Here is a 26,091-nt window from a genome sequence, read left to right as displayed (position 1 = left end):
ATTAGGCTGAGGGTGCCAATACTTTTGCCTGGCCCATTTTTGGAGTTTTGTGTGAAATGATCAATGTTTTGCTTTTTGCTTCATTCTCTTTTGTTTTTTTCATTTAAGACAAATTAAATGAAGATAATAATACTGAAGAATTTGTGATTGCAACCATTTTCAGGAAGAAACTGAGTATTATCTGACAGAATTGCAGGGGTGTCACTACTTTTGGCCACAACTGATATAAATATATATACCGTATTTGTTTTCACAAATATTTGAGCAGATGGTTCCATTATATGTCCATTTTGCAAACTGGTGAGAAAATCTCGCCATATGGATGCCATACGGATGCTTAGATGCGAGGAAATCGCATCCTCGCACTGCACACGGATAACATACGGATCACTGTTCAGGGAACATTTCTGCAATTCTCGTCCGTGTAAAACGGACCGATTTTTTATATGTTGTGCATGACTTCAGCCTCAGAGATGTTTTTAAATGGTTAGGAAGCCTTTGCAGGTGTTTTTGTTAATTATTCTAATTTACTGAGATAATGACTTTTTGGTTTTCATTGGCTGTAAGCCATAATCATCAACATAAATAGAAATAAACACTTGAAATAGATCACTGTTTGTAAGGACTATGTAATATATATATGTTAAACTTTTTCTATTGAAGAACTGAAATAAATTAACGTTTTGATGATATCCTAATTTAGTGAGAAGCACCTGTGTATATAAATATATAGTGTGTGGTGTACAGGTGTATCCGTATATAAAAAGTGTGTGTGTGGTATACGTATGTGAAAATAAAAATTATATTTATATGATCTGCCTCCACTCAGGTAACCTCTATAGTAACACCCCACAGTGATCTGCCCCCACTCGGGTAACCTTAAGAGTATGTGCACACGTTGCGGATTTGCCTGTGGATTGGCCGCTGCGGATTCGCAGCAGTTTTCCATGCGTTGTACAGTACCATGTAAACCTATGGAAAACCAAATCCACTGTGCACATGGACAATTTTGTGTGGATTCCGCAGCAGTTTACACCTGCTCCATAATAGGAATCCACAGGTGTAAAACCGCAGGTGAAATCCGCATACAAAACGCTGAAAATTCACGGATTTTTCAAAAACTGAGTGAAAAATCCACATACGCTTCTGCAAAGTGGGCACATAGCCTTATAGTAACACCCCACAGTGATCTGCCCCCACTCAGGTAAAATCTATAGTGACACCCCACAGTGATCTGCCCTCACTAAGGTAACCTCTATAGTAACAGCCCACCGTGATCTGCACCCACTCAGGTAACCTTTATAGTAACACCCCACAGTGATCTGCCCCCACTCAGGTAACCTCTATAGTAACACCCCACAGTGATCTTCCCCCACTCGGGTAACATCTATAGTAACACCCCACAGTGATCTGCACCCACTCGGGTAACCTCTATAGTAACACCCCACCGTGATCTGCACCCACTCAGGTAACCTCTATAGTAACACCCCACAGTGATCTGCACCCACTCAGGTAACCTCTATAGTAACACCCCACAGTGAACTGCACCCACTCAGGTAAATCTCTATAGTAACACCCCACAGTGATCTGCCCCCACTCGGGTAACCTCTATAGTAACACCCCACCATGATCTGCACCCACTCGGGTAAACTCTATAGTAACACGCCACAGTGATCTGCACCCACTCAGGTAAATCTCTATAGTAACACCCCACAGTGATCTGCCCCCACTCGGGTAACCTCTATAGTAACACCCCACAGTGATCTTCCCCCACTCGGGTAACCTCTATAGTAACACCCCACAGTGATCTGCACCCACTCGGTTAACCTCTATAGTAACACCCCACAGTGATCTGCACCCACTCGGGTAACCTCTATAGTAACACCCCACCGTGATCTGCCCCCACTCAGGTAACCTCTATAGTAACACCCCACAGTGATTTGCACCCACTCAGTTAACCTCTATAGTAACACCCCACCGTGATCTGCCCCCACTCAGGTAACCTCTATAGTAACACCCCACAATTATCTGCCCCCACTCAGGTAACCTCTATAGTAACACCCCACCGTGATCTGCACCCACTCAGGTAACCTCTATAGTAACACCCCACAGTGATCTGCACCCACTCAGGTAACCTCTATAGTAACACCCCACAGTGATCTGCCCCCACTCGGGTAACCTTAAGGGTATGTGCACACGTTGCGGATTTGCCTGTGGATTGGCCTCTGCGGATTCACAGCTGTTTTCCATGCGTTGTACAGTACCATGTAAACCTATGGAAAACCAAATCCACTGTGCACATGGACAATTTTGTGTGGATTCAGCAGCAGTTTACACCTGCTCCATAATAGGAATCCACAGGTGTAAAACCGCAGGTGAAATCCGCATACAAAACGCTGAAAATTCACGGATTTTTCAAAAACTGAGTGGAAAATCCACATACGCTTCCGCAACGTGGGCACATAGCCTTATAGTAACACCCCACAGTGATCTGCCCTCACTCAGGTAACATCTATAGTAACACCCCACAGTGATCTGCCCTCACTAAGGTAACCTCTATAGTAACACCCCACAGTGATCTGCCCCCACTCAGGTAACCTCTATAGTAACACCCCACCGTGATCTGCCCCCACTCAGGTAACCTCTATAGTAACACCCCACCGTGATCTGCCCCACTCAGGTAACCTCTATAGTAACACCACAGTGTGATCTGCACCCACTCAGGTAACATCTATAGTAACACCCCACAGTGATCTGCCCTCACTAAGGTAACCTCTATAGTAACACCCCACAGTGATCTGCCCCCACTCAGGTAACCTCTATAGTAACACCCCACAGTGATCTGCCCCCACTCAGGTAACCTCTATAGTAACACCCCACCGTGATCTGCCCCACTCGGGTAACCTCTATAGTAACACCCCACCGTGATCTGCCCCCACTCAGGTAACCTCTATAGTAACACCACAGTGTGATCTGCACCCACTCAGGTAACCTCTATAGTAACACCCCACAGTGATCTGCCCCACTCGGGTAACCTCTATAGTAACACCCCACCGTGATCTGCCCCCACTCAGGTAACCTCTATAGTAACACCCCAAAGTGATCTGCCCTCACTCAGGTAACATCTATATTAACACTCCATAGTGATCTGCCCCCACTCAGGTAACATCTATAGTAACACCCCACAGTGATCTGCCCCCACTCAGGTAACCTCTATAGTAACACCACAGTGTGATCTGCACCCACTCAGGTAACCTCTATAGTAACACCCCACAGTGATCTGCCCCCACTCAGGTAACCTCTATAGTAACACCCCACAGTGATCTGCCCCCACTCAGGTAACCTCTATTGTAACACCCCACAGTGATCTGCCCCCACTCAGGTAACCTCTATAGTAACAACCCACAGTTATCTGCCCCCACTCAGGTAACCTCTATAGTAACACCACAGTGTGATCTGCACCCACTCAGGTAACCTCTATAGTAACACCCCACAGTGATCTGCCCCACTCGGGTAACCTCTATAGTAACACCCCACCGTGATCTGCCCCCACTCAGGTAACCTCTATAGTAACACCCCAAAGTGATCTGCCCTCACTCAGGTAACATCTATATTAACACTCCATAGTGATCTGCCCCCACTCAGGTAACATCTATAGTAACACCCCACAGTGATCTGCCCCCACTCAGGTAACATCTATAGTAACACCCCACAATTATCTGCCCCCACTCAGGTAACCTCTATAGTAACACCCCACAGTGATCTGCCCCCACACAGGTAACCTCTATAGTAACACCCCACAGTGATCTGCCCCCACTCAGGTAACCTCTATAGTAACACCCCAAAGTGATCTGCCCTCACTCAGGTAACATCTATATTAACACTCCATAGTGATCTGCCCCCACTCAGGTAACATCTATAGTAACACCCCACAATTATCTGCCCCCACTCAGGTAACCTCTATAGTAACACCCCACAGTGATCTGCCCCCACACAGGTAACCTCTATAGTAACACCCCACCGTGATCTGCCCCCACTCAGGTAACCTCTATAGTAACACCCCAAAGTGATCTGCCCTCACTCAGGTAACATCTATATTAACACTCCATAGTGATCTGCCCCCACTCAGGTAACATCTATAGTAACACCCCACAGTGATCTGCCCCCACTCAGGTAACATCTATAGTAACACCCCACAATTATCTGCCCCCACTCAGGTAACCTCTATAGTAACACCCCACAGTGATCTGCCCCCACTCAGGTAACCTCTATAGTAACACCCCACAGTGATCTGCCCCCACTCAGGTAACATCTATAGTAACACCCCACAATTATCTGCCCCCACTCAGGTAACCGCCCGGAACTGCAGCCCCCGACCATGATGGCATGTCCTGGGGTGTCATTCTCCAGGTGGATGGTGCTGAGATGCGGGCGGTGGAGGGATCAGCACCACAGAGTGTGAACAGCTCCATGTCAGCGCCGCGGGAGGAGGGGGCAGGGGATTCCCAGAATATCCTTATATCTGCACACCGCTGCCTGCTGCAACGTGCGGGGACGCGACCACCGGCGGATCCAGGGCAGCCGCAATATCTGCATTGGTCCTTGGGAAAAAATCTGCATTTCAAAGCGCAGGGATTGATGGCGATCATTAACTCCTCGCTGCCCGCCTGCTGTAGCCCCAGCCCCTGCTATGTGAGGATGGGATCCCCCTTGCATTGCAGGTTTTTTCTCCCCTGTAATCCGGATCGCTCCTTTCTGCTTTCCTACGTCACCGATGATGACTCCCAGTTCACAGAGAAATACATCGCAAGAAAAAAAAAAGAGCTGTAGAGGCAGCGATGGAGGAAGGGAGAGACGGAGGAAGGGAGGCAGCCATGGAAGAAGGAAGGGAGGCAGCCATGGAAGAAGGAAGGGAGGCAGCCATGGAGGAAGGAAGGGAGGCAGCGATGGAGGAAGGGAGAGACGGAGGAAGGGAGGCAGCCATGGAAGAAGGAAGGGAGGCAGCCATGGAAGAAGGAAGGGAGGCAGCCATGGAGGAAGGAAGGGAGGCAGCGATGGAGGAAGGAAGGGAGGCAGCGATGGAGGAAGGAAGGGAGGCAGCCATGGAGGAAGGAAGGGAGGCAGCGATGGAGGAAGGAAGGGAGGCAGCGATGGAGGAAGGAAGGGAGGCAGCCATGGAGGAAGGAAGGGAGGCAGCCATGGAGGAAGGAAGGGAGGCAGCGATGGAGGAAGGAAGGGAGGCAGCCATGGAGGAAGGAAGGGAGGCAGCCATGGAGGAAGGAAGGGAGGCAGCGATGGAGGAAGGAAGGGAGGCAGCGATGGAGGAAGGAAGGGAGGCAGCCATGGAGGAAGGAAGGGAGGCAGCCATGGAAGAAGGAAGGGAGGCAGCCATGGAGGAAGGAAGGGAGGCAGCGATGGAGGAAGGAAGGGAGGCAGCCATGGAGGAAGGAAGGGAGGCAGCCATGGAGGAAGGAAGGGAGGCAGCCATGGAGGAAGGAAGGGAGGCAGCCATGGAGGAAGGAAGGGAGGCAGCGATGGAGGAAGGAAGGGAGGCAGCGATGGAGGAAGGAAGGGAGGCAGCGATGGAGGAAGGAAGGGAGGCAGCGACGGAGGAAGGAAGGGAGGCAGAGACGGAGGAAGGAAGGGAGGCAGAGACGGAGGAAGGGAGGCAGCGATGGAGGAAGGGAGAGACGGAGGAAGGGAGGAAGCCATGGAGGAAGGAAGGAAGCCATGGAGGAAGGAAGGGAGGCAGAGACGGAGGAAGGAAGGGAGGCAGAGACGGAGGAAGGGAGGCAGCGATGGAGGAAGGGAGAGACGGAGGAAGGGAGGAAGCCATGGAGGAAGGAAGGGAGGCAGCCATGGAGGAAGGAAGGGAGGCAGCCATGGAGGAAGGAAGGGAGGCAGCGATGGAGGAAGGAAGGGAGGCAGCGATGGAGGAAGGAAAGTAGGCAGAGACGGAGGAAGGGAGGCAGCGATGGAGGAAGGGAGAGACGGAGGAAGGGAGGAAGCCATGGAGGAAGGAAGGGAGGCAGCCATGGAGGAAGGAAGGGAGGCAGCGATGGAGGAAGGAAGGGAGGCAGCGATGGAGGAAGGAAGGGAGGCAGAGACGGAGGAAGGGAGGCAGCGATGGAGGAAGGGAGAGACGGAGGAAGGGAGGCAGCCATGGAGGAAGGAAGGGAGGCAGCGATGGAGGAAGGAAGGGAGGCAGCGATGGAGGAAGGAAGGGAGGCAGCGATGGAGGAAGGAAGGGAGGCAGCGATGGAGGAAGGAAGGGAGGCAGAGACGGAGGAAGGGAGGCAGCGATGGAGGAAGGCAGAGACGGAGGAAGGAAGGGAGGCAGAGACGGAGGAAAGAAGGGAGGCAGAGACGGAGGAAGGAAGGGAGGCAGCCATGGAGGAAGGAAGGGAGGCAGCGATGGAGGAAGGCAGAGACAGAGGAAGGAAGGGAGGCAGCGATGGAGGAAGGAAGGGAGGCAGCGATGAAGGAAGGGAGGCAGCGATGGAGGAAGGAAGGGAGGCAGCGACGGAGGAAGGAAGGGAGGCAGAGACGGAGGAAGGAAGGGAGGCAGCCATGGAGGAAGGAAGGGAGGCAGCCATGGAGGAAGGAAGGGAGGCAGCCATGGAGGAAGGAAGGGAGGCAGCGATGGAGGAAGGCAGAGACGGAGGAAGGAAGGGAGGCAGCGATGGAGGAAGGAAGGGAGGCAGCGATGGAGGAAGGAAGGGAGGCAGCGATGGAGGAAGGAAGGGAGGCAGAGACGGAGGAAGGAAGGGAGGAAGCCATGGAGGAAGGAAGGGAGGCAGCCATGGAGGAAGGAAGGGAGGCAGCCATGGAGGAAGGCAGAGACGGAGGAAGGAAGGGAGGCAGCGATGGAGGAAGGAAGGGAGGCAGCGATGGAGGAAGGAAGGGAGGCAGCGATGGAGGAAGGAAGGGAGGCAGCGATGGAGGAAGGAAGGGAGGCAGCGATGGAGGAAGGAAGGGAGGCAGAGACGGAGGAAGGAAGGGAGGCAGAGACGGAGGAAGGAAGGGAGGCAGCCATGGAGGAAGGAAGGGAGGCAGCGATGGAGGAAGGCAGAGACGGAGGAAGGAAGGGAGTCAGCGATGGAGGAAGGAAGGAAGGGAGGCAGCGATGGAGGAAGGAAGGGAGGCAGCGATGGAGGAAGGAAGGGAGGCAGAGACGGAGGAAGGAAGGGAGGCAGCCATGGAGGAAGGAAGGGAGGGAGCGATGGAGGAAGGAAGGGAGGCAGAGACGGAGGAAGGAAGGCAGCAATGGAGGAAGGAAGGCAGAGACGGAGGAAGGGAGGCAGCGATGGAGGAAGGAAGGGAGGCAGCGATGGAGGAAGGAAGGAAGGCAGAGACGGAGGAAGGAAGGCAGCGATGGAGGAAGGAAGGGAGGCAGCGATAGAGGAAGGAAGGAAGGCAGAGACGGAGGAAGGAAGGCAGCGATGGAGGAAGGAAGGGAGGCAGAGACAGAGGAAGGAAGGGAGGCAGCCATGGAGGAAGGAAGGGAGGGAGCGATGGAGGAAGGAAGGGAGGCAGAGACGGAGGAAGGAAGGGAGGCAGCCATGGAGGAAGGAAGGGAGGCAGCGATGGAGGAAGGAAGGGAGGCAGCGATGGAGGAAGGAAGGAAGGAAGGCAGAGACGGAGGAAGGGAGGCAGCGATGGAGGAAGGAAGGGAGGCAGCGATGGAGGAAGGAAGGGAGGCAGAGACGGGGGAAGGAAGGCAGCGATGGAGGAAGGAAGGGAGGCAGAGACGGAGGAAGGAATGCAGCGATGGAGGAAGGAAGGGAGGCAGCGATGGAGGAAGGAAGGAAGGCAGAGACGGAGGAAGGAAGGCAGCGATGGAGGAAGGAAGGGAGGCAGCGATGGAGGAAGGGAGGAAGGCAGAGACGGAGGAAGGAAGGCAGCGATGGAGGAAGGAAGGGAGGCAGAGACGGAGGAAGGAAGGCAGCGATGGAGGAAGGAAGGGAGGCAGCGATGGAGGAAGGAAGGAAGGCAGAGACGGAGGAAGGAAGGCAGCGATGGAGGAAGGAAGGGAGGCAGAGACGGAGGAAGGAAGGCAGCGATGGAGGAAGGAAGAGAGGCAGAGACGGAGGAAGGGAGGCAGCGATGGAGGAAGGGAGGAAGGCAGAGACGGAGGAAGGAAGGCAGCGATGGAGGAAGGAAGGGAGGCAGAGACGGAGGAAGGAAGGCAGCGATGGAGGAAGGAAGGGAGGCAGCGATGGAGGAAGGAAGGGAGGCAGCGATGGAGGAAGGAAGGGAGGCAGAGACGAAGGAAGGAAGGGAGGCAGAGACGGAGGAAGGAAGGCAGCGATGGAGGAAGGAAGGGAGGCAGAGACGGAGGAAGGGAGGCAGCGATGGAGGAAGGGAGGCAGAGACGGAGGAAGGGAGGCAGCGATGGAGGAAGGGAGGGAGGCAGAGATGGAGGAAGGGAGGCAGCGATGGAGGAAGGAAGGGAGGCAGAGATGGAGGAAGGGAGGCAGCGATGGAGGAAGGAAGGGAGGCAGAGACGGAGGAAGGAAGGCAGCGATGGAGGAAGGGAGGCAGAGACGGAGGAAGGGAGGCAGCGATGGAGGAAGGAAGGCAGAGACGGAGGAAGGGAGGCAGAGATGGAGGAAGGGAGGCAGAGACGGAGGAAGGAAGGCAGAGACGGAGGAAGGAAGGCAGAGACGGAGGAAGGAAGGCAGCGATGGAGGAAGGAAGGAAGGCAGAGACGGAGGAAAGGAGGCAGCGATGGAGGAAGGAAGGGAGGCAGAGACGGAGGAAGGGAGGCAGCGATGGAGGAAGGAAGGGAGGCAGAGACAGAGGAAGGGAGGCAGCGATGGAGGAAGGAAGGAAGGCAGAGACGGAGGAAGGAAGGCAGCGATGGAGGAAGGAAGGGAGGCAGAGACGGAGGAACGAAGGCAGCGATGGAGGAAGGAAGGAAAGCAGAGACGGAGGAAGGGAGGCAGCGATGGAGGAAGGCAGCGATGGAGGAAGGCAGCGATGGAGGAAGGAAGGGAGGCAGAGACGGAGGAAGGAAGGCAGCGATGGAGGAAGGAAGGAAGGCAGAGACGGAGGAAAGGAGGCAGCGATGGAGGAAGGAAGGGAGGCAGAGACGGAGGAAGGGAGGCAGCGATGGAGGAAGGGAGGGAGGCAGAGACGGAGGAAGGGAGGCAGCGATGGAGGAAGGAAGGGAGGCAGAGACGGAGGAAGGGAGGCAGCGATGGAGGAAGGAAGGCAGAGATGGAGGAAAGGAGGCAGCGATGGAGGAAGGAAGGGAGGCAGCGATGGAGGAAGGAAGGGAGGCAGAGACGGGGGAAGGAAGGCAGCGATGGAGGAAGGAAGGGAGGCAGAGACGGAGGAAGGAAGGCAGCGATGGAGGAAGGAAGGGAGGCAGCGATGGAGGAAGGAAGGAAGGCAGAGACGGAGGAAGGAAGGCAGCGATGGAGGAAGGAAGGGAGGCAGCGATGGAGGAAGGGAGGAAGGCAGAGACGGAGGAAGGAAGGCAGCGATGGAGGAAGGAAGGGAGGCAGAGACGGAGGAAGGAAGGCAGCGATGGAGGAAGGAAGGGAGGCAGCGATGGAGGAAGGAAGGAAGGCAGAGACGGAGGAAGGAAGGCAGCGATGGAGGAAGGAAGGGAGGCAGAGACGGAGGAAGGAAGGCAGCGATGGAGGAAGGAAGGGAGGCAGAGACGGAGGAAGGAAGGCAGCGATGGAGGAAGGAAGAGAGGCAGAGACGGAGGAAGGGAGGCAGCGATGGAGGAAGGGAGGAAGGCAGAGACGGAGGAAGGAAGGCAGCGATGGAGGAAGGAAGGGAGGCAGAGACGGAGGAAGGAAGGGAGGCAGCGATGGAGGAAGGAAGGGAGGCAGCGATGGAGGAAGAAAGGGAGGCAGAGACGAAGGAAGGAAGGGAGGCAGAGACGGAGGAAGGAAGGCAGCGATGGAGGAAGGAAGGGAGGCAGAGACGGAGGAAGGGAGGCAGCGATGGAGGAAGGGAGGCAGAGACGGAGGAAGGGAGGCAGCGATGGAGGAAGGGAGGCAGCGATGGAGGAAGGAAGGGAGGCAGAGACGGAGGAAGGAAGGCAGCGATGGAGGAAGGGAGGCAGAGACGGAGGAAGGGAGGCAGCGATGGAGGAAGGAAGGCAGAGACGGAGGAAGGGAGGCAGAGATGGAGGAAGGGAGGCAGAGACGGAGGAAGGAAGGCAGAGACGGAGGAAGGAAGGCAGAGACGGAGGAAGGAAGGCAGCGATGGAGGAAGGAAGGAAGGCAGAGACGGAGGAAAGGAGGCAGCGATGGAGGAAGGAAGGGAGGCAGAGACGGAGGAAGGGAGGCAGCGATGGAGGAAGGAAGGGAGGCAGAGACAGAGGAAGGGAGGCAGCGATGGAGGAAGGAAGGAAGGCAGAGACGGAGGAAGGAAGGCAGCGATGGAGGAAGGAAGGGAGGCAGAGACGGAGGAACGAAGGCAGCGATGGAGGAAGGAAGGAAAGCAGAGACGGAGGAAGGGAGGCAGCGATGGAGGAAGGAAGGGAGGCAGAGACGGAGGAAGGGAGGCAGCGATGGAGGAAGGGAGGGAGGCAGAGACGGAGGAAGGGAGGCAGCGATGGAGGAAGGAAGGGAGGCAGAGACGGAGGAAGGGAGGCAGCGATGGAGGAAGGAAGGGAGGCAGAGACGGAGGAAGGGAGGCAGCGATGGAGGGAGGAAGGAAGGAAGGGAGGCAGAGACGGAGGAAGGGAGGCAGCGATGGAGGGAGGAAGGAAGGGAGGCAGAGACGGAGGAAGGGAGGCAGCGATGGAGGGAGGAAGGAAGGGAGGCAGAGACGAAGGAAGGGAGGCAGAGACGGAGGAAGGGAGGCAGAGATGGAGGAAGGAAGGCAGAGACGGAGGAAGGAAGGGAGGCAGAGACGGAGGAAGGAAGGCAGCGATGGAGGAAGGAAGGAAGGCAGAGACGGAGGAAGGGAGGCAGCGATGGAGGAAGGAAGGGAGGCAGAGACGGAGGAAGGAAGGGAGGCAGAGACGGAGGAAGGAAGGGAGGCAGAGACGGAGGAAGGAAGGGAGGCAGAGACGGAGGAAGGAAGGGAGGCAGAGACGGAGGAAGGAAGGGAGGCAGAGACGGAGGAAGGGAGGCAGCGATGGAGGAAGGAAGGGAGGCAGAGACGGAGGAAGAAAGGGAGGCAGAGACGGAGGAAGAAAGGGAGGCAGAGACGGAGGAAGAAAGGCAGCGATGGAGGAAGGAAGGGAGGCAGAGACGAAGGAAGGAAAGGAGGCAGAGAAGGAGGAAGAAAGGCAGCGATGGAGGAAGGAAGGGAGGCAGAGACGGAGGAAGGAAGGGAGGCAGAGACGGAGGAAGGGAGGCAGCGATGGAGGAAGGAAGGCAGAGATGGAGGAAAGGAGGCAGCGATGGAGGAAGGAAGGGAGGCAGCGATGGAGGAAGGAAGGGAGGCAGAGACGGGGGAAGGAAGGCAGCGATGGAGGAAGGAAGGGAGGCAGAGACGGAGGAAGGAAGGCAGCGATGGAGGAAGGAAGGGAGGCAGCGATGGAGGAAGGAAGGAAGGCAGAGACGGAGGAAGGAAGGCAGCGATGGAGGAAGGAAGGGAGGCAGCGATGGAGGAAGGGAGGAAGGCAGAGACGGAGGAAGGAAGGCAGCGATGGAGGAAGGAAGGGAGGCAGAGACGGAGGAAGGAAGGCAGCGATGGAGGAAGGAAGGGAGGCAGCGATGGAGGAAGGAAGGAAGGCAGAGACGGAGGAAGGAAGGCAGCGATGGAGGAAGGAAGGGAGGCAGAGACGGAGGAAGGGAGGCAGCGATGGAGGAAGGAAGGCAGAGATGGAGGAAAGGAGGCAGCGATGGAGGAAGGAAGGGAGGCAGCGATGGAGGAAGGAAGGGAGGCAGAGACGGGGGAAGGAAGGCAGCGATGGAGGAAGGAAGGGAGGCAGAGACGGAGGAAGGAAGGCAGCGATGGAGGAAGGAAGGGAGGCAGCGATGGAGGAAGGAAGGAAGGCAGAGACGGAGGAAGGAAGGCAGCGATGGAGGAAGGAAGGGAGGCAGCGATGGAGGAAGGGAGGAAGGCAGAGACGGAGGAAGGAAGGCAGCGATGGAGGAAGGAAGGGAGGCAGAGACGGAGGAAGGAAGGCAGCGATGGAGGAAGGAAGGGAGGCAGCGATGGAGGAAGGAAGGAAGGCAGAGACGGAGGAAGGAAGGCAGCGATGGAGGAAGGAAGGGAGGCAGAGACGGAGGAAGGAAGGCAGCGATGGAGGAAGGAAGGGAGGCAGAGACGGAGGAAGGAAGGCAGCGATGGAGGAAGGAAGAGAGGCAGAGACGGAGGAAGGGAGGCAGCGATGGAGGAAGGGAGGAAGGCAGAGACGGAGGAAGGAAGGCAGCGATGGAGGAAGGAAGGGAGGCAGAGACGGAGGAAGGAAGGGAGGCAGCGATGGAGGAAGGAAGGGAGGCAGCGATGGAGGAAGAAAGGGAGGCAGAGACGAAGGAAGGAAGGGAGGCAGAGACGGAGGAAGGAAGGCAGCGATGGAGGAAGGAAGGGAGGCAGAGACGGAGGAAGGGAGGCAGCGATGGAGGAAGGGAGGCAGAGACGGAGGAAGGGAGGCAGCGATGGAGGAAGGGAGGCAGCGATGGAGGAAGGAAGGGAGGCAGAGACGGAGGAAGGAAGGCAGCGATGGAGGAAGGGAGGCAGAGACGGAGGAAGGGAGGCAGCGATGGAGGAAGGAAGGCAGAGACGGAGGAAGGGAGGCAGAGATGGAGGAAGGGAGGCAGAGACGGAGGAAGGAAGGCAGAGACGGAGGAAGGAAGGCAGAGACGGAGGAAGGAAGGCAGCGATGGAGGAAGGAAGGAAGGCAGAGACGGAGGAAAGGAGGCAGCGATGGAGGAAGGAAGGGAGGCAGAGACGGAGGAAGGGAGGCAGCGATGGAGGAAGGAAGGGAGGCAGAGACAGAGGAAGGGAGGCAGCGATGGAGGAAGGAAGGAAGGCAGAGACGGAGGAAGGAAGGCAGCGATGGAGGAAGGAAGGGAGGCAGAGACGGAGGAACGAAGGCAGCGATGGAGGAAGGAAGGAAAGCAGAGACGGAGGAAGGGAGGCAGCGATGGAGGAAGGAAGGGAGGCAGAGACGGAGGAAGGGAGGCAGCGATGGAGGAAGGGAGGGAGGCAGAGACGGAGGAAGGGAGGCAGCGATGGAGGAAGGAAGGGAGGCAGAGACGGAGGAAGGGAGGCAGCGATGGAGGAAGGAAGGGAGGCAGAGACGGAGGAAGGGAGGCAGCGATGGAGGGAGGAAGGAAGGAAGGGAGGCAGAGACGGAGGAAGGGAGGCAGCGATGGAGGGAGGAAGGAAGGGAGGCAGAGACGGAGGAAGGGAGGCAGCGATGGAGGGAGGAAGGAAGGGAGGCAGAGACGAAGGAAGGGAGGCAGAGACGGAGGAAGGGAGGCAGAGATGGAGGAAGGAAGGCAGAGACGGAGGAAGGAAGGGAGGCAGAGACGGAGGAAGGAAGGCAGCGATGGAGGAAGGAAGGAAGGCAGAGACGGAGGAAGGGAGGCAGCGATGGAGGAAGGAAGGGAGGCAGAGACGGAGGAAGGAAGGGAGGCAGAGACGGAGGAAGGAAGGGAGGCAGAGACGGAGGAAGGAAGGGAGGCAGAGACGGAGGAAGGAAGGGAGGCAGAGACGGAGGAAGGAAGGGAGGCAGAGACGGAGGAAGGAAGGGAGGCAGAGACGGAGGAAGGGAGGCAGCGATGGAGGAAGGAAGGGAGGCAGAGACGGAGGAAGAAAGGGAGGCAGAGACGGAGGAAGAAAGGGAGGCAGAGACGGAGGAAGAAAGGCAGCGATGGAGGAAGGAAGGGAGGCAGAGACGAAGGAAGGAAAGGAGGCAGAGAAGGAGGAAGAAAGGCAGCGATGGAGGAAGGAAGGGAGGCAGAGACGGAGGAAGGAAGGGAGGCAGAGATGGAGGAAGGAAGGCAGCGATGGAGGAAGGAATGGAGGCAGAGACGGAGGAAGGAAGGGAGCGATGGAGCAAGGGAGGCAGAGACGGAGGAAGGAAGGCAGCGATGGAGGAAGGAAGGCAGCGATGGAGGAAGGGAGGGAGGCAGAGATGGAGGAAGGGAGGCAGAGACGGAGGAAGGGAGGCAGAGACGGAGGAAGGAAGGCAGAGACGGAGGAAGGGAGGCAGCGATGGAGGAAGGGAGGGAGGCAGAGATGGAGCAAGGGAGGCAGAGACGGAGGAAGGAAGGCAGAGACGGAGGAAGGGAGGCAGCGATGGAGGAAGGGAGGGAGGCAGCGATGGAGGAAGGGAGGAAGGCAGAGACGGAGGAAGGAAGGCAGCGATGGAGGAAGGAAGGGAGGCAGAGACGGAGGAAGGAAGGCAGCGATGGAGGAAGGAAGGGAGGCAGCGATGGAGGAAGGAAGGAAGGCAGAGACGGAGGAAGGAAGGCAGCGATGGAGGAAGGAAGGGAGGCAGAGACGGAGGAAGGAAGGCAGCGATGGAGGAAGGAAGGGAGGCAGAGACGGAGGAAGGAAGGCAGCGATGGAGGAAGGAAGGGAGGCAGAGACGGAGGAAGGGAGGCAGCGATGGAGGAAGGGAGGAAGGCAGAGACGGAGGAAGGAAGGCAGCGATGGAGGAAGGAAGGGAGGCAGAGACGGAGGAAGGAAGGCAGCGATGGAGGAAGGAAGGGAGGCAGCGATGGAGGAAGGAAGGGAGGCAGCGATGGAGGAAGAAAGGGAGGCAGAGACGAAGGAAGGAAGGGAGGCAGAGACGGAGGAAGGAAGGCAGCGATGGAGGAAGGAAGGGAGGCAGAGACGGAGGAAGGGAGGCAGCGATGGAGGAAGGGAGGCAGAGACGGAGGAAGGGAGGCAGCGATGGAGGAAGGGAGGCAGCGATGGAGGAAGGAAGGGAGGCAGAGACGGAGGAAGGAAGGCAGCGATGGAGGAAGGGAGGCAGAGACGGAGGAAGGGAGGCAGCGATGGAGGAAGGAAGGCAGAGACGGAGGAAGGGAGGCAGAGATGGAGGAAGGGAGGCAGAGACGGAGGAAGGGAGGCAGAGACGGAGGAAGGAAGGCAGAGACGGAGGAAGGAAGGCAGCGATGGAGGAAGGAAGGAAGGCAGAGACGGAGGAAAGGAGGCAGCGATGGAGGAAGGAAGGGAGGCAGAGACGGAGGAAGGGAGGCAGCGATGGAGGAAGGAAGGGAGGCAGAGACGGAGGAAGGGAGGCAGCGATGGAGGAAGGAAGGAAGGCAGAGACGGAGGAAGGAAGGCAGCGATGGAGGAAGGAAGGGAGGCAGAGACGGAGGAACGAAGGCAGCGATGGAGGAAGGAAGGAAAGCAGAGACGGAGGAAGGGAGGCAGCGATGGAGGAAGGAAGGGAGGCAGAGACGGAGGAAGGGAGGCAGCGATGGAGGAAGGGAGGGAGGCAGAGACGGAGGAAGGGAGGCAGCGATGGAGGAAGGGAGGGAGGCAGAGACGGAGGAAGGGAGGCAGCGATGGAGGAAGGAAGGGAGGCAGAGACGGAGGAAGGGAGGCAGCGATGGAGGAAGGAAGGGAGGCAGAGACGGAGGAAGGGAGGCAGCGATGGAGGGAGGAAGGAAGGAAGGGAGGCAGAGACGGAGGAAGGGAGGCAGCGATGGAGGGAGGAAGGAAGGGAGGCAGAGACGGAGGAAGGGAGGCAGCGATGGAGGGAGGAAGGAAGGGAGGCAGAGACGGAGGAAGGGAGGCAGCGATGGAGGAAGGAAGGGAGGCAGAGACGGAGGAAGGGAGGCAGCGATGGAGGAAGGAAGGGAGGCAGAGACGGAGGAAGGGAGGCAGCGATGGAGGAAGGAAGGGAGGCAGAGACGGAGGAAGGGAGGCAGAGACGAAGGAAGGGAGGCAGAGACGGAGGAAGGGAGGCAGAGATGGAGGAAGGAAGGCAGAGACGGAGGAAGGAAGGGAGGCAGAGACGGAGGAAGGAAGGCAGCGATGGAGGAAGGAAGGAAGGCAGAGACGGAGGAAGGGAGGCAGCGATGGAGGAAGGAAGGGAGGCAGAGACGGAGGAAGGAAGGGAGGCAGAGACGGAGGAAGGAAGGGAGGCAGAGACGGAGGAAGGAAGGGAGGCAGAGACGGAGGAAGGAAGGGAGGCAGAGACGGAGGAAGGAAGGGAGGCAGAGACGGAGGAAGGAAGGGAGGCAGAGACGGAGGAAGGAAGGGAGGCAGAGACGGAGGAAGGAAGGGAGGCAGAGACGGAGGAAGGGAGGCAGCGATGGAGGAAGGAAGGGAGGCAGAGACGGAGGAAGAAAGGGAGGCAGAGACGGAGGAAGAAAGGGAGGCAGAGACGGAGGAAGAAAGGCAGCGATGGAGGAAGGAAGGGAGGCAGAGACGAAGGAAGGAAAGGAGGCAGAGAAGGAGGAAGAAAGGCAGCGATGGAGGAAGGAAGGGAGGCAGAGACGGAGGAAGGAAGGGAGGCAGAGATGGAGGAAGGAAGGCAGCGATGGAGGAAGGAATGGAGGCAGAGACGGAGGAAGGAAGGGAGCGATGGAGCAAGGGAGGCAGAGACGGAGGAAGGAAGGCAGCGATGGAGGAAGGAAGGCAGCGATGGAGGAAGGAAGGGAGGCAGAGACGGAGGAAGGGAGGCAGAGACGGAGGAAGGAAGGGAGGCAGAGACGGAGGAAGGAAGGCAGCGATGGAGGAAGGAAGGGAGGCAGAGACGGAGGAAGGAAGGCAGCGATAGAGGAAGGAAGGGAGGCAGCGATGGAGGAAGGGAGGCAGCGATGGAGGAAGTCAGGGAGGCAGAGACGGAGGAAGGAAAGGAGGCAGAGACGGAGGAAGGAAGGCAGCGATGGAGGAAGGAAGGAAGGCAGAGACGGAGGAAGGGAGGCAGCGATGGAGGAAGGAAGGGAGGCAGAGACGGAGGAAGGAAGGGAGGCAGAGACGGAGGAAGGAAGGGAGGCAGAGACGGAGGAAGGAAAGGAGGCAGAGACGGAGGAAGGAAGGGAGGCAGAGACGGAGTAAAGAAGGCAGAGTTGGAGGAAGGAAGGGAGGCAGAGACGGAGGAAGGCAGAGGCGGAGGAAGGGAGGCAGAGACGGAGGAAGGAAGGGAGGCAGAGACGGAGGAAGGGAGGCAGCAATGGAGGAAGGAAGGGAGGCAGAGACGGAGGAAGGAAAGGAGGCAGAGACGGAGGAAGGAAGGCAGGCAGAGACGGAGGAAGGAAAGGAGGCAGAGACGGAGGAAGGAAGGCAGGCAGAGACGGAGGAAGGGAGGCAGCGATGGAGGAAGGGAGGCAGCGATGGAGGAAGGAAGGGAGGCAGAGACGGAGGAAGGGAGGCAGCGATGGAGGAAGGAAGGGAGGCAGAGACGGAGGAAGGAAGGCAGCGATGGAGGAAGGAAGGGAGGCAGAGACGGAGGAAGGGAGGCAGCGATGGAGGAAGGGAGGCAGCGATGGAGGAAGGAAGGGAGGCAGAGACGGAGGAAGGGAGGGAGGCAGCGATGGAGGAAGGAAGGGAGGCAGAGACGGAGGAAGGAAGGCAGCGATGGAGGAAGGAAGGGAGGCAGAGACGGAGGAAGGAAGGCAGAGACGGAGGAAGGGAGGCAGAGACGGAGGAAGGGAGGCAGAGACGGAGGAAGGGAGGCAGAGACGGAGGAAGGGAGGCAGAGACGGAGGAAGGGAGGCAGAGACGGAGGAAGGGAGGCAGAGACGGAGGAAGGGAGGCAGAGATGGAGGAAGGGAGGCAGAGATGGAGGAAGGGAGGCAGAGATGGAGGAAGGAAGGCAGAGACGGAGGAAGGAAGGGAGGCAGAGACGGAGGAAGGAAGGGAGGCAGAGACGGAGGAAGGAAGGGAGGCAGAGACGGAGGAAGGGAGGCAGCGATGGAGGAAGGAAGGGAGGCAGAGACGGAGGAAGGGAGGCAGCGATGGAGGAAAGAAGGCAGCGATGGAGGAAGGAAGGGAGGCAGAGACGGAGGAAGAAAGGGAGGCAGAGACGGAGGAAGGCAGCGATGGAGGATGGAAGGGAGGCAGAGACGGAGGAAGGAAAGGAGGCAGAGAAGGAGGAAGGAAGGCATCAATGGAGGAAGGAAGCGAGGCAGAGACGGAGGAAGGCAGAGAGGCAGAGACGGAGGAAGGCAGCGATGGAGGAAGGAAGGGAGGCAGAGACGGAGGAAGGAAAGGAGGCAGAGAAGGAGGAAGGAAGGCAGCGATGGAGGAAGGAAGGGAGGCAGAGACGGAGGAAGGAAGGGAGGCAGAGACGGAGGAAGGAAGGCAGCGATGGAGGAAGGAAGGAAGGCAGAGACGGAGGAAGGGAGGCAGCGATGGAGGAAGGAAGGGAGGCAGAGACGGAGGAAGGAAGGGAGGCAGAGACGGAGGAAGGAAGGGAGGCAGAGACGGAGGAAGGAAGGGAGGCAGAGACGGAGGAAGGGAGGCAGCGACGGAGGAAGGGAGGCAGCGATGGAGGAAGGAAGGGAGGCAGAGACGGAGGAAGGGAGGCAGCGATGGAGGAAGGAAGGCAGCGATGGAGGAAGGAAGGGAGGCAGCGATGGAGGAAGGAAGGAAGGCAGAGACGGAGGAAGGGAGGCAGCGATGGAGGAAGGAAGGGAGGCAGAGACGGGGGAAGGAAGGGAGGCAGAGACGGAGGAAGGAAGGGAGCGATGGAGGAAGGGAGGCAGAGATGGAGGAAGGAAGGCAGCGACGGAGGAAGGAAGGCAGCGATGGAGGAAGGAAGGGAAGCAGAGACGGAGGAAGGAAGGCAGCGATGGAGGAAGGAAGGGAGGCAGAGACGGAGGAAGGAAGGCAGCGATAGAGGAAGGAAGGGAGGCAGCGACGGAGGAAGGAAGGGAGGCAGAGACGGAGGAAGGAAGGGAGGCAGAGACGGAGGAAGGAAGGCAGCGATAGAGGAAGGGAGGGAGGTAGAGACGGAGGAAGGAAGGCAGCGATGGAGGAAGGAAGGGAGGCAGAGACGGAGGAAGGAAGGGAGGCAGAGACGGAGGAAGGAAGGGAGGCAGAGACGGAGGAAGGAAAGGAGGCAGAGAAGGAGGAAGGAAGGCAGCGATGGAGGAAGGAAAAGAAGCAGAGACGTAGTAAGGAAGGCAGCGATGGAGGAAGGAAGGGAGGCAGAGACGGAGGAAGGGAGGAAGGCAGAGACGGAGGAAGGAAGGGAGGCAGAGACGGATGAAGGGAGGAAGGCAGAGACGGAGGAAGGGAGGCAGAGACGGAGGAAGGAAAGGAGGCAGAGACGGAGGAAGGGAGGCAGCGATGGAGGAAGGAAGGGAGGCAGAGACGGAGGAAGGCAGGCAGCGATGGAGGAAGGAAGGGAGGCAGAGACGGAGGAAGGAAGGCAGCGATGGAGGAAGGAAGGGAGGCAGAGACGTAGGAAGGAAGGCAGCGATGGAGGAAGGAAGGGAGAGACGGAGGAAGGAAGGCAGCGATGGAGGATGAAGGGAGGCAGAGACGGAGGAAGGAAAGGAGGCAGAGACGGAGGAAGGAAGGCAGCGATGGAGGAAGTCAGGGAGGCAGAGACGGAGGAAGGAAAGGAGGCAGAGACGGAGGAAGGAAGGGAGGCAGAGACGGAGTAAAGAAGGCAGCGTTGGAGGAAGGAAGGGAGGCAGAGACGGAGGAAGGCAGAGGCGGAGGAAGGGAGGCAGAGACGGAGGAAGGAAGGGAGGCAGAGACGGAGGAAGGGAGGCAGCAATGGAGGAAGGAAGGGAGGCAGAGACGGAGGAAGGAAAGGAGGCAGAGACGGAGGAAGGAAGGCAGGCAGAGACGGAGGAAGGAAAGGAGGCAGAGACGGAGGAAGGAAAGGAGGCAGAGAAGGAGGAAGGAAGGGAGGCAGAGACGGAGTAAAGAAGGCAGCGTTGGAGGAAGGAAGGGAGGCAGCGTTGGAGGAAGGAAGGGAGGCAGCGTTGGAGGAAGGAAGGGAGGCAGCGTTGGAGGAAGGAAGGGAGGCAGAGACGGAGTAAGCAAGGCATCGATGGAGGAAGGAAGGGAGGCAGAAACGGAGGAAGGGAGGAAGGCAGAGACGGAGGAAGGAAAGGAGGCAGGGATGGAGGAGGGAAAGGAGGCAGGGATGGAGGAGGGAAAGGAGGCAGCGACGGAGGAAGGGAGGGAGGCAGAGACGGGGGAAGGGAGAGCGCGACGGGGGAAGGGAGAGCGCGACGGGGGAAGGGAGAGCGCGACGGGGGAAGGGAGAGCGCGACGGGGGAAGGGAGAGCGCGACGGGGGAAGGGAGAGCGCGACGGGGGAAGGGAGAGCGCGACGGGGGAAGGGAGAGCGCGACGGGGGAAGGGAGAGCGCGACGGGGAAGGGAGACAGCGACAGGAAGGAAGGCAGCGACGGAGGAAAGAAGGGAGGCAGCGACGGAGGAAAGAAGGGAGGCAGCAACAGAGGAAAGAAGGGAGGCAGCGACAGAGGAAAGAAGGGAGGCAGCGACAGAGGAAAGAAGGGAGGCAGCGACAGAGGAAAGAAGGGAGGCAGCGACGGAGCAAAGAAGAGAGGCAGAGGCTTCTCGTCTCTATTAAAGAGACAGTCATTGAGAATGATGCCTCCATAAATGGACGATACTCCCTGGTGTCAAAAATAGCTGACACAATGTAAGATTTGCAGCCTTTCACACTGCAGGGCCACGTTGTGCTTACAGCATTGAGAGCTCCAGATCAGGAATTTTTTTTGCAACTGACTGCAATCCTTATCTTGTCTCCATGGGTGGATTTCCCCAATTTCTGCCCTCCCCCAATGTGTGGATCAAATCACATATGGCTATGAAACCTAAAGACAACATGCAGTATTATTAGTGCTAGGTCCAAAGGGAAAAAATCATTATACAGGGAATACAGCTATATAGGAACCTTATATATGACAGCATCAGGATAGTGCAATATAGAGATACAGTATAAGTTTATATAAACGGGCTATATGATCTAGACTGGGGGCAAATGTAGGGTAATATAAAAATACAAAAACCTACATTGGGTATATAGATGTGATCGGACATATAGCATAAAAACTGGGGAGGCAGATGTAGTATAATATAAAAGTACAATGACATGGAGATATAGGTGTGATCTGTATATAAGACGTGCTCAGCCTGTATATAGATGTGATCTGCGTATATAACATGTGATCAGGCTATACAGTTGTGGCCAAAAGTATTGACACCCCTGCAATTCTGTCTGATAATACTCAGTTTCTTCCTGAAAATGATTGCAAACACAAATTATTTGGTATTATCTTCTTCATATAATTTGTCTTAAATGAAAAAAAACACAAAATTGTCCTAAAGCCAAATTGGATATAATTCCACACCAAACATAAAAAAGGGGTGGACAAAAGTATTGGCACTGTTGGAAAAATCATGTGATGCTTCTCTAATTTGTGTAATTAACAGCACCTGTAACTTACCTGTGGCACCTAACAGGTGTTGGCAATAACTAAATCCCACTTGCAGCCAGTTGACATGGATTAAATTTGACTCAACCTCTGTCCCGTGTCCTTGTGTGTACCACATTGAGCATGGAGAAAAGAAAGAAGACCAAAGAACTGTCTGGGGACTTGAGAAACCAAATTGTGAGGAAGCATGAGCAATCTCAAGGCTACAAGTCCATCTCCAAAGACCTGAATGTTTCTGTGTCTACCGTGCACAGTGTCATCAAGAAGTTTAAAGCCCATGGCACTGTGGCTAACCTCCCTAGATGTGGACGGAAAAGAAAAATTGACAAGAGATTTCAACGCAAGATTGTGCGGATGTTGGATAAAGAACCTCGACTAACATCTAAACAAGTTCAAGCTGCCCTGCAGTCCGAGGGTACAAAATTTGTTGGTAATCTTCAGACTTCATAATGCCATGCACACGGTCAAGCAGTCCAGTGCCAGAGGCAGTAAAGCAACCCCAAAACATCAGGGAACCTCCACCACGTTTGACTGTAGGGACCGTGTTCTTTTCTTTGAATGTCTCTTTTTTTTTCCTGTAAACTCTATGTTGATGCCTTTGCCCCAAAAGCTCTACTTTTGTCTCATCTGACCAGAGAACATTCTTCCAAAACGTTTTAGGCTTTTTCAGGTAAGTTTTGGCAAACTCCAGCCTGGCTTTTTTATGTCTCGGGGTAAGAAGTGGGGTCTTCCTAGGTCTCCTAGCATACAGTCCCTTTTCATTCAGACGCTGACTGATAGTATGGGTTGACACTGTTGTACCCTCGGACTGCAGGGCAGCTTGAACTTGTTTGGATGTTAGTCGAGTTTCTTTATCCAACATCCGCACAATCTTGCGTTGAAATCTCTTGTCAATTTTTCTTTTCCGTCCACATCTAGGGAGGTTAGCCACAGTGCCATGGGCTTTAAACTTCTTGATGACACTGCGCACGGTAGACACAGGAACATTCAGGTCTTTGGAGATGGACTTGTAGCCTTGAGATTGCTCATGCTTCCTCAAAATTTGGGTTCTCAAGTCCTCAGACAGTTCTTTGGTCTTCTTTCTTTTCTCCATGCTCAATGTGGTACACACAAGGACACAGGACAGAGGTTGAGTCAACTTTAATCCATGTCAACTGGCTGCAAGTGTGATGTAGTTATTGCCAACACCTGTTAGGTGCCACAGGTAAGTTACAGGTGCTGTTAATTACACAAATTAGAGAAGCACCACATGATTTTTCGAAAAGTACCAATACTTTTGTCCACCCCCTATTTTATGTTTGGTGTGGAATTATATCCAATTTGGCTTTAGGACAATTCTTTTTGGTTTTTTTTTTTCATTTAAGACAAATTAAATGAAAATAATAACAAAGAATTTGTGATTGCAATCATTTTCAGGAAGAAACTGAGTATTATCTGACAGAATTGCAGGGGTGTCAATACTTTTGGCCACAATTGTATATACAGCCTGTACACATCATATCTGCAGGTCTCATCTATATACAGCCTGAGCACGTCATATCCTCAGATCACATCTATATACAGCCTGAGCACATGTCATATCTGCAGATCACATCTATATACAGCCTGAGCACATGTCATATCTGCAGATCACATCTATATACAGCCTGTGCACATGTCATATCTGCAGATCACATCTATATACAGCCTGAGCACATGTCATATCCTCAGATCACATCTATATACAGCCTGTGCACGTCATATCTGCAGATCACATCTATATACAGCCTGTGCACATGTCATATCTGCAGATCACATCTATATACAGGCTGAGCACATGTCATATCTGCAGATCACATCTATATACAGCCTGTGCACATGTCATATCTGCAGATCACATCTATATACAGCCTGAGCACATGTCATATCTGCAGATCACATCTATATACAGCCTGAGCACATGTCATATCCTCAGATCACATCTATATACAGCCTGTGCACATGTCATATCTGCAGGTCTCATCTATATACAGGCTGTGCACATGTCATATCTGCAGATCACATCTATATACAGGCTGTGCACATGTCATATCTGCAGATCACATCTATATACAGGCTGTACACCTGTCATATCTGCAGATCACATCTATATACAGGCTGAGCACATGTCATATCTGCAGGTCACATCTATATACAGGCTGTGCACATGTCATATCTGCAGGTCTCATCTATATACAGCCTGTGCACATGTCATATCTGCAGATCACATCTATATACAGCCTGAGCACATGTCATATCTGCAGATTACATCTATATACAGGCTGAGCACATGTCATATCTGCAGATCACATCTATATACAGCCTGAGCACATGTCATATCTGCAGATTACATCTATATACAGCCTGTGCACATGTCATATCTGCAGATCACATCTATATACAGACTGTGAGCCCTCGCGGGCAGGGTCCTCCCTCCTTATGTACTCGTGTGCCTTGTTATCTGCTCATGTTTAATGTATTTGTCTATATTTGCCCCGTATTCACATGTAAAGCGCCATGGAATAAATGGCGCTATAAAAATGTATAATAATAAGAAGAATAATATACAGGCTGTGCACATGTCATATCTGCAGGTCTCATCTATATACAGGCTGAGCACATGTCATATCTGCAGGTCTCATCTATATACAGCCTGTGCACATGTCATATCTGCAGATCACATCTATATACAGCCTGAGCACATCTATATACAGCCTGAGCACATGTCATATCTGCAGATCACATCTATATACAGCCTGTGCACATGTCATATCTGCAGATCACATCTATATACAGGCTGTGCACATGTCATATCTGCAGGTCTCATCTATATACAGGCTGAGCACATGTCATATCTGCAGGTCTCATCTATATACAGGCTGAGCACATGTCATATCTGCAGGTCTCATCTATATACAGCCTGTGCACATGTCATATCTGCAGATCACATCTATATACAGCCTGTGCACATGTCATATCTGCAGATCACATCTATATACAGCCTGTGCACATGTCATATCTGCAGATCACATCTATATACAGCCTGAGCACATGTCATATCTGCAGATCACATCTATATACAGCCTGAGCACATGTCATATCTGCAGATCACATCTATATACAGCCTGAGCACATGTCATATCTGCAGATCACATCTATATACAGCCTGAGCACATGTCATATCTGCAGATCACATCTATATACAGCCTGAGCACATGTCATATCTGCAGATCACATCTATATACAGCCTGTGCACATGTCATATCTGCAGATCACATCTATATACAGCCTGAGCACATGTCATATCTGCAGATTACATCTATATACAGCCTGAGCACATGTCATATCTGCAGATCACATCTATATACAGCCTGAGCACATGTCATATCTGCAGATTACATCTATATACAGCCTGAGCACATGTCATATCTGCAGATCACATCTATATACAGCCTGAGCACATGTCATATCTGCAGATTACATCTATATACAGCCTGAGCACATGTCATATCTGCAGATCACATCTATATACAGCCTGTGCACATGTCATATCTGCAGATCACATCTATATAATGACTGCAGATACAGTAGTGTTTTACTATACATACAGTACATGGGTTTAGAGAAGGGATTACCATATTTGCAGCTATAACACAGTATACCAGAGCAATACTATATAGAGAGCTGTAATCAGCCATATTAACTGATAAGGTGACCTATATAGATGTGATCTGCAGATATAAGCAGTCTATCAGTGTAGTGACGTGTGCACAGGCTGTATACAGCCGCGATCTGCAGCAGTGCTAACTATACCCGCCGCTGGATCAGCCATGTTACAGCTGTGACACACACGGGCTGGATGCAGATGCGATCTGCGGCTATGCCGGAGCGTGGCTGAGGCTGCACCGGGCTGTACGGCTGCCACTGCTCGGGCTGTACGGCTGCCACTGCTCGGGCTGTCACCGCTGCCACTGCTCGGGCTGTCACGGCTCTGGCACGGAGGATCCCGGTGTGTGAGGTACCATCCCGGCGGGTGCACCGTGCACGGACACTGCGGATGCACACACACATACTGCACGGATCGCTCTCTCTCTAATCAGCCAGGTGCCATTTTAGGTTGCCGGCTGCAGGAGCCCCCATGGCTGCCGCTGTCATGTCAATGGGTGGAAGGCGCAGGACACATACACACTGCACAACCGGCACCGCTGCGTCATTTACCTGTCAGCACCCCGACCCGTATTTGGTGGTCGTGATTAGTAAGGATCATGCCCTCGGCCGCCATCTTCCTTCCGCCGGAGCCGCTGTCACCGGCCGTTCCAGTGAGCAGGAGAAGCCTGGGCTGGGAGAGCGGGGAGGCAGGCGAGCGAGCCGACCGCCGAATACATCCACCCCGGAGACAGGGAGAGGGGAGGAGGGAGCAGCCAGGCGTGAGCAGCGCACAGCCGACACAATCGAGCGACACTAGAGGAATTCGGGATTGTTGGCGAGTGCCTGTGTCATCATTAATAAAGCTATCGTGACTTTAAAGGGTTATTTTCATCTTCATAAATAAATATGTCTCTGATAATACTGGTAAAGAGAAGCAATTTTGCAATGTATTCCTTGTTAAAACTGTCATCATTTCTTGAGCTATTATTAATACTTCTTTACAACTCATTTTCTTGGAAACCGGCCACCTTGGAAAACTCAAAAAAATGCAACGTTTTCCAGCTTAGGAGCTAGAAAGATGGACAGTCCCTTAAGCAACACACTGTAAACAGA

The 26,091-nt window shown here is 55.1% G+C and overlaps 1 protein-coding gene across 40 annotated transcripts in view; it reads right to left on the bottom strand.

Annotated features, from left to right (window-relative positions):
• The window catches only part of GPHN (gephyrin), a 490,719-nt gene extending 464,997 nt beyond the window's left edge, over nt 1-25,722 (bottom strand). For 20 of the 40 annotated variants that reach the window (XM_069726438.1, XM_069726463.1, XM_069726471.1 and 17 more), the window contains exon 1: nt 25,549-25,627. In XM_069726438.1, coding sequence (XP_069582539.1) covers nt 25,549-25,612 — 64 coding nt within the window. In that variant the 5' untranslated portion in view covers nt 25,613-25,627. Of the gene's footprint in view, nt 1-25,548 lie in introns of all 40 variants that reach the window. The other 20 variants (XM_069726591.1, XM_069726617.1, XM_069726612.1 and 17 more) reach the window with 2 other exon arrangements.
• Between the last annotated feature and the right edge of the window lie 369 nt (nt 25,723-26,091).

The sequence above is a fragment of the Ranitomeya imitator genome, chromosome 1 (assembly GCF_032444005.1).
Source record: "Ranitomeya imitator isolate aRanImi1 chromosome 1, aRanImi1.pri, whole genome shotgun sequence".
Lineage (NCBI taxonomy): Eukaryota > Metazoa > Chordata > Amphibia > Anura > Dendrobatidae > Ranitomeya > Ranitomeya imitator.
The sequence above is the reverse complement of the archived record's forward strand: the minus strand, read 5'-3'. Positions and strand labels throughout refer to the sequence as shown.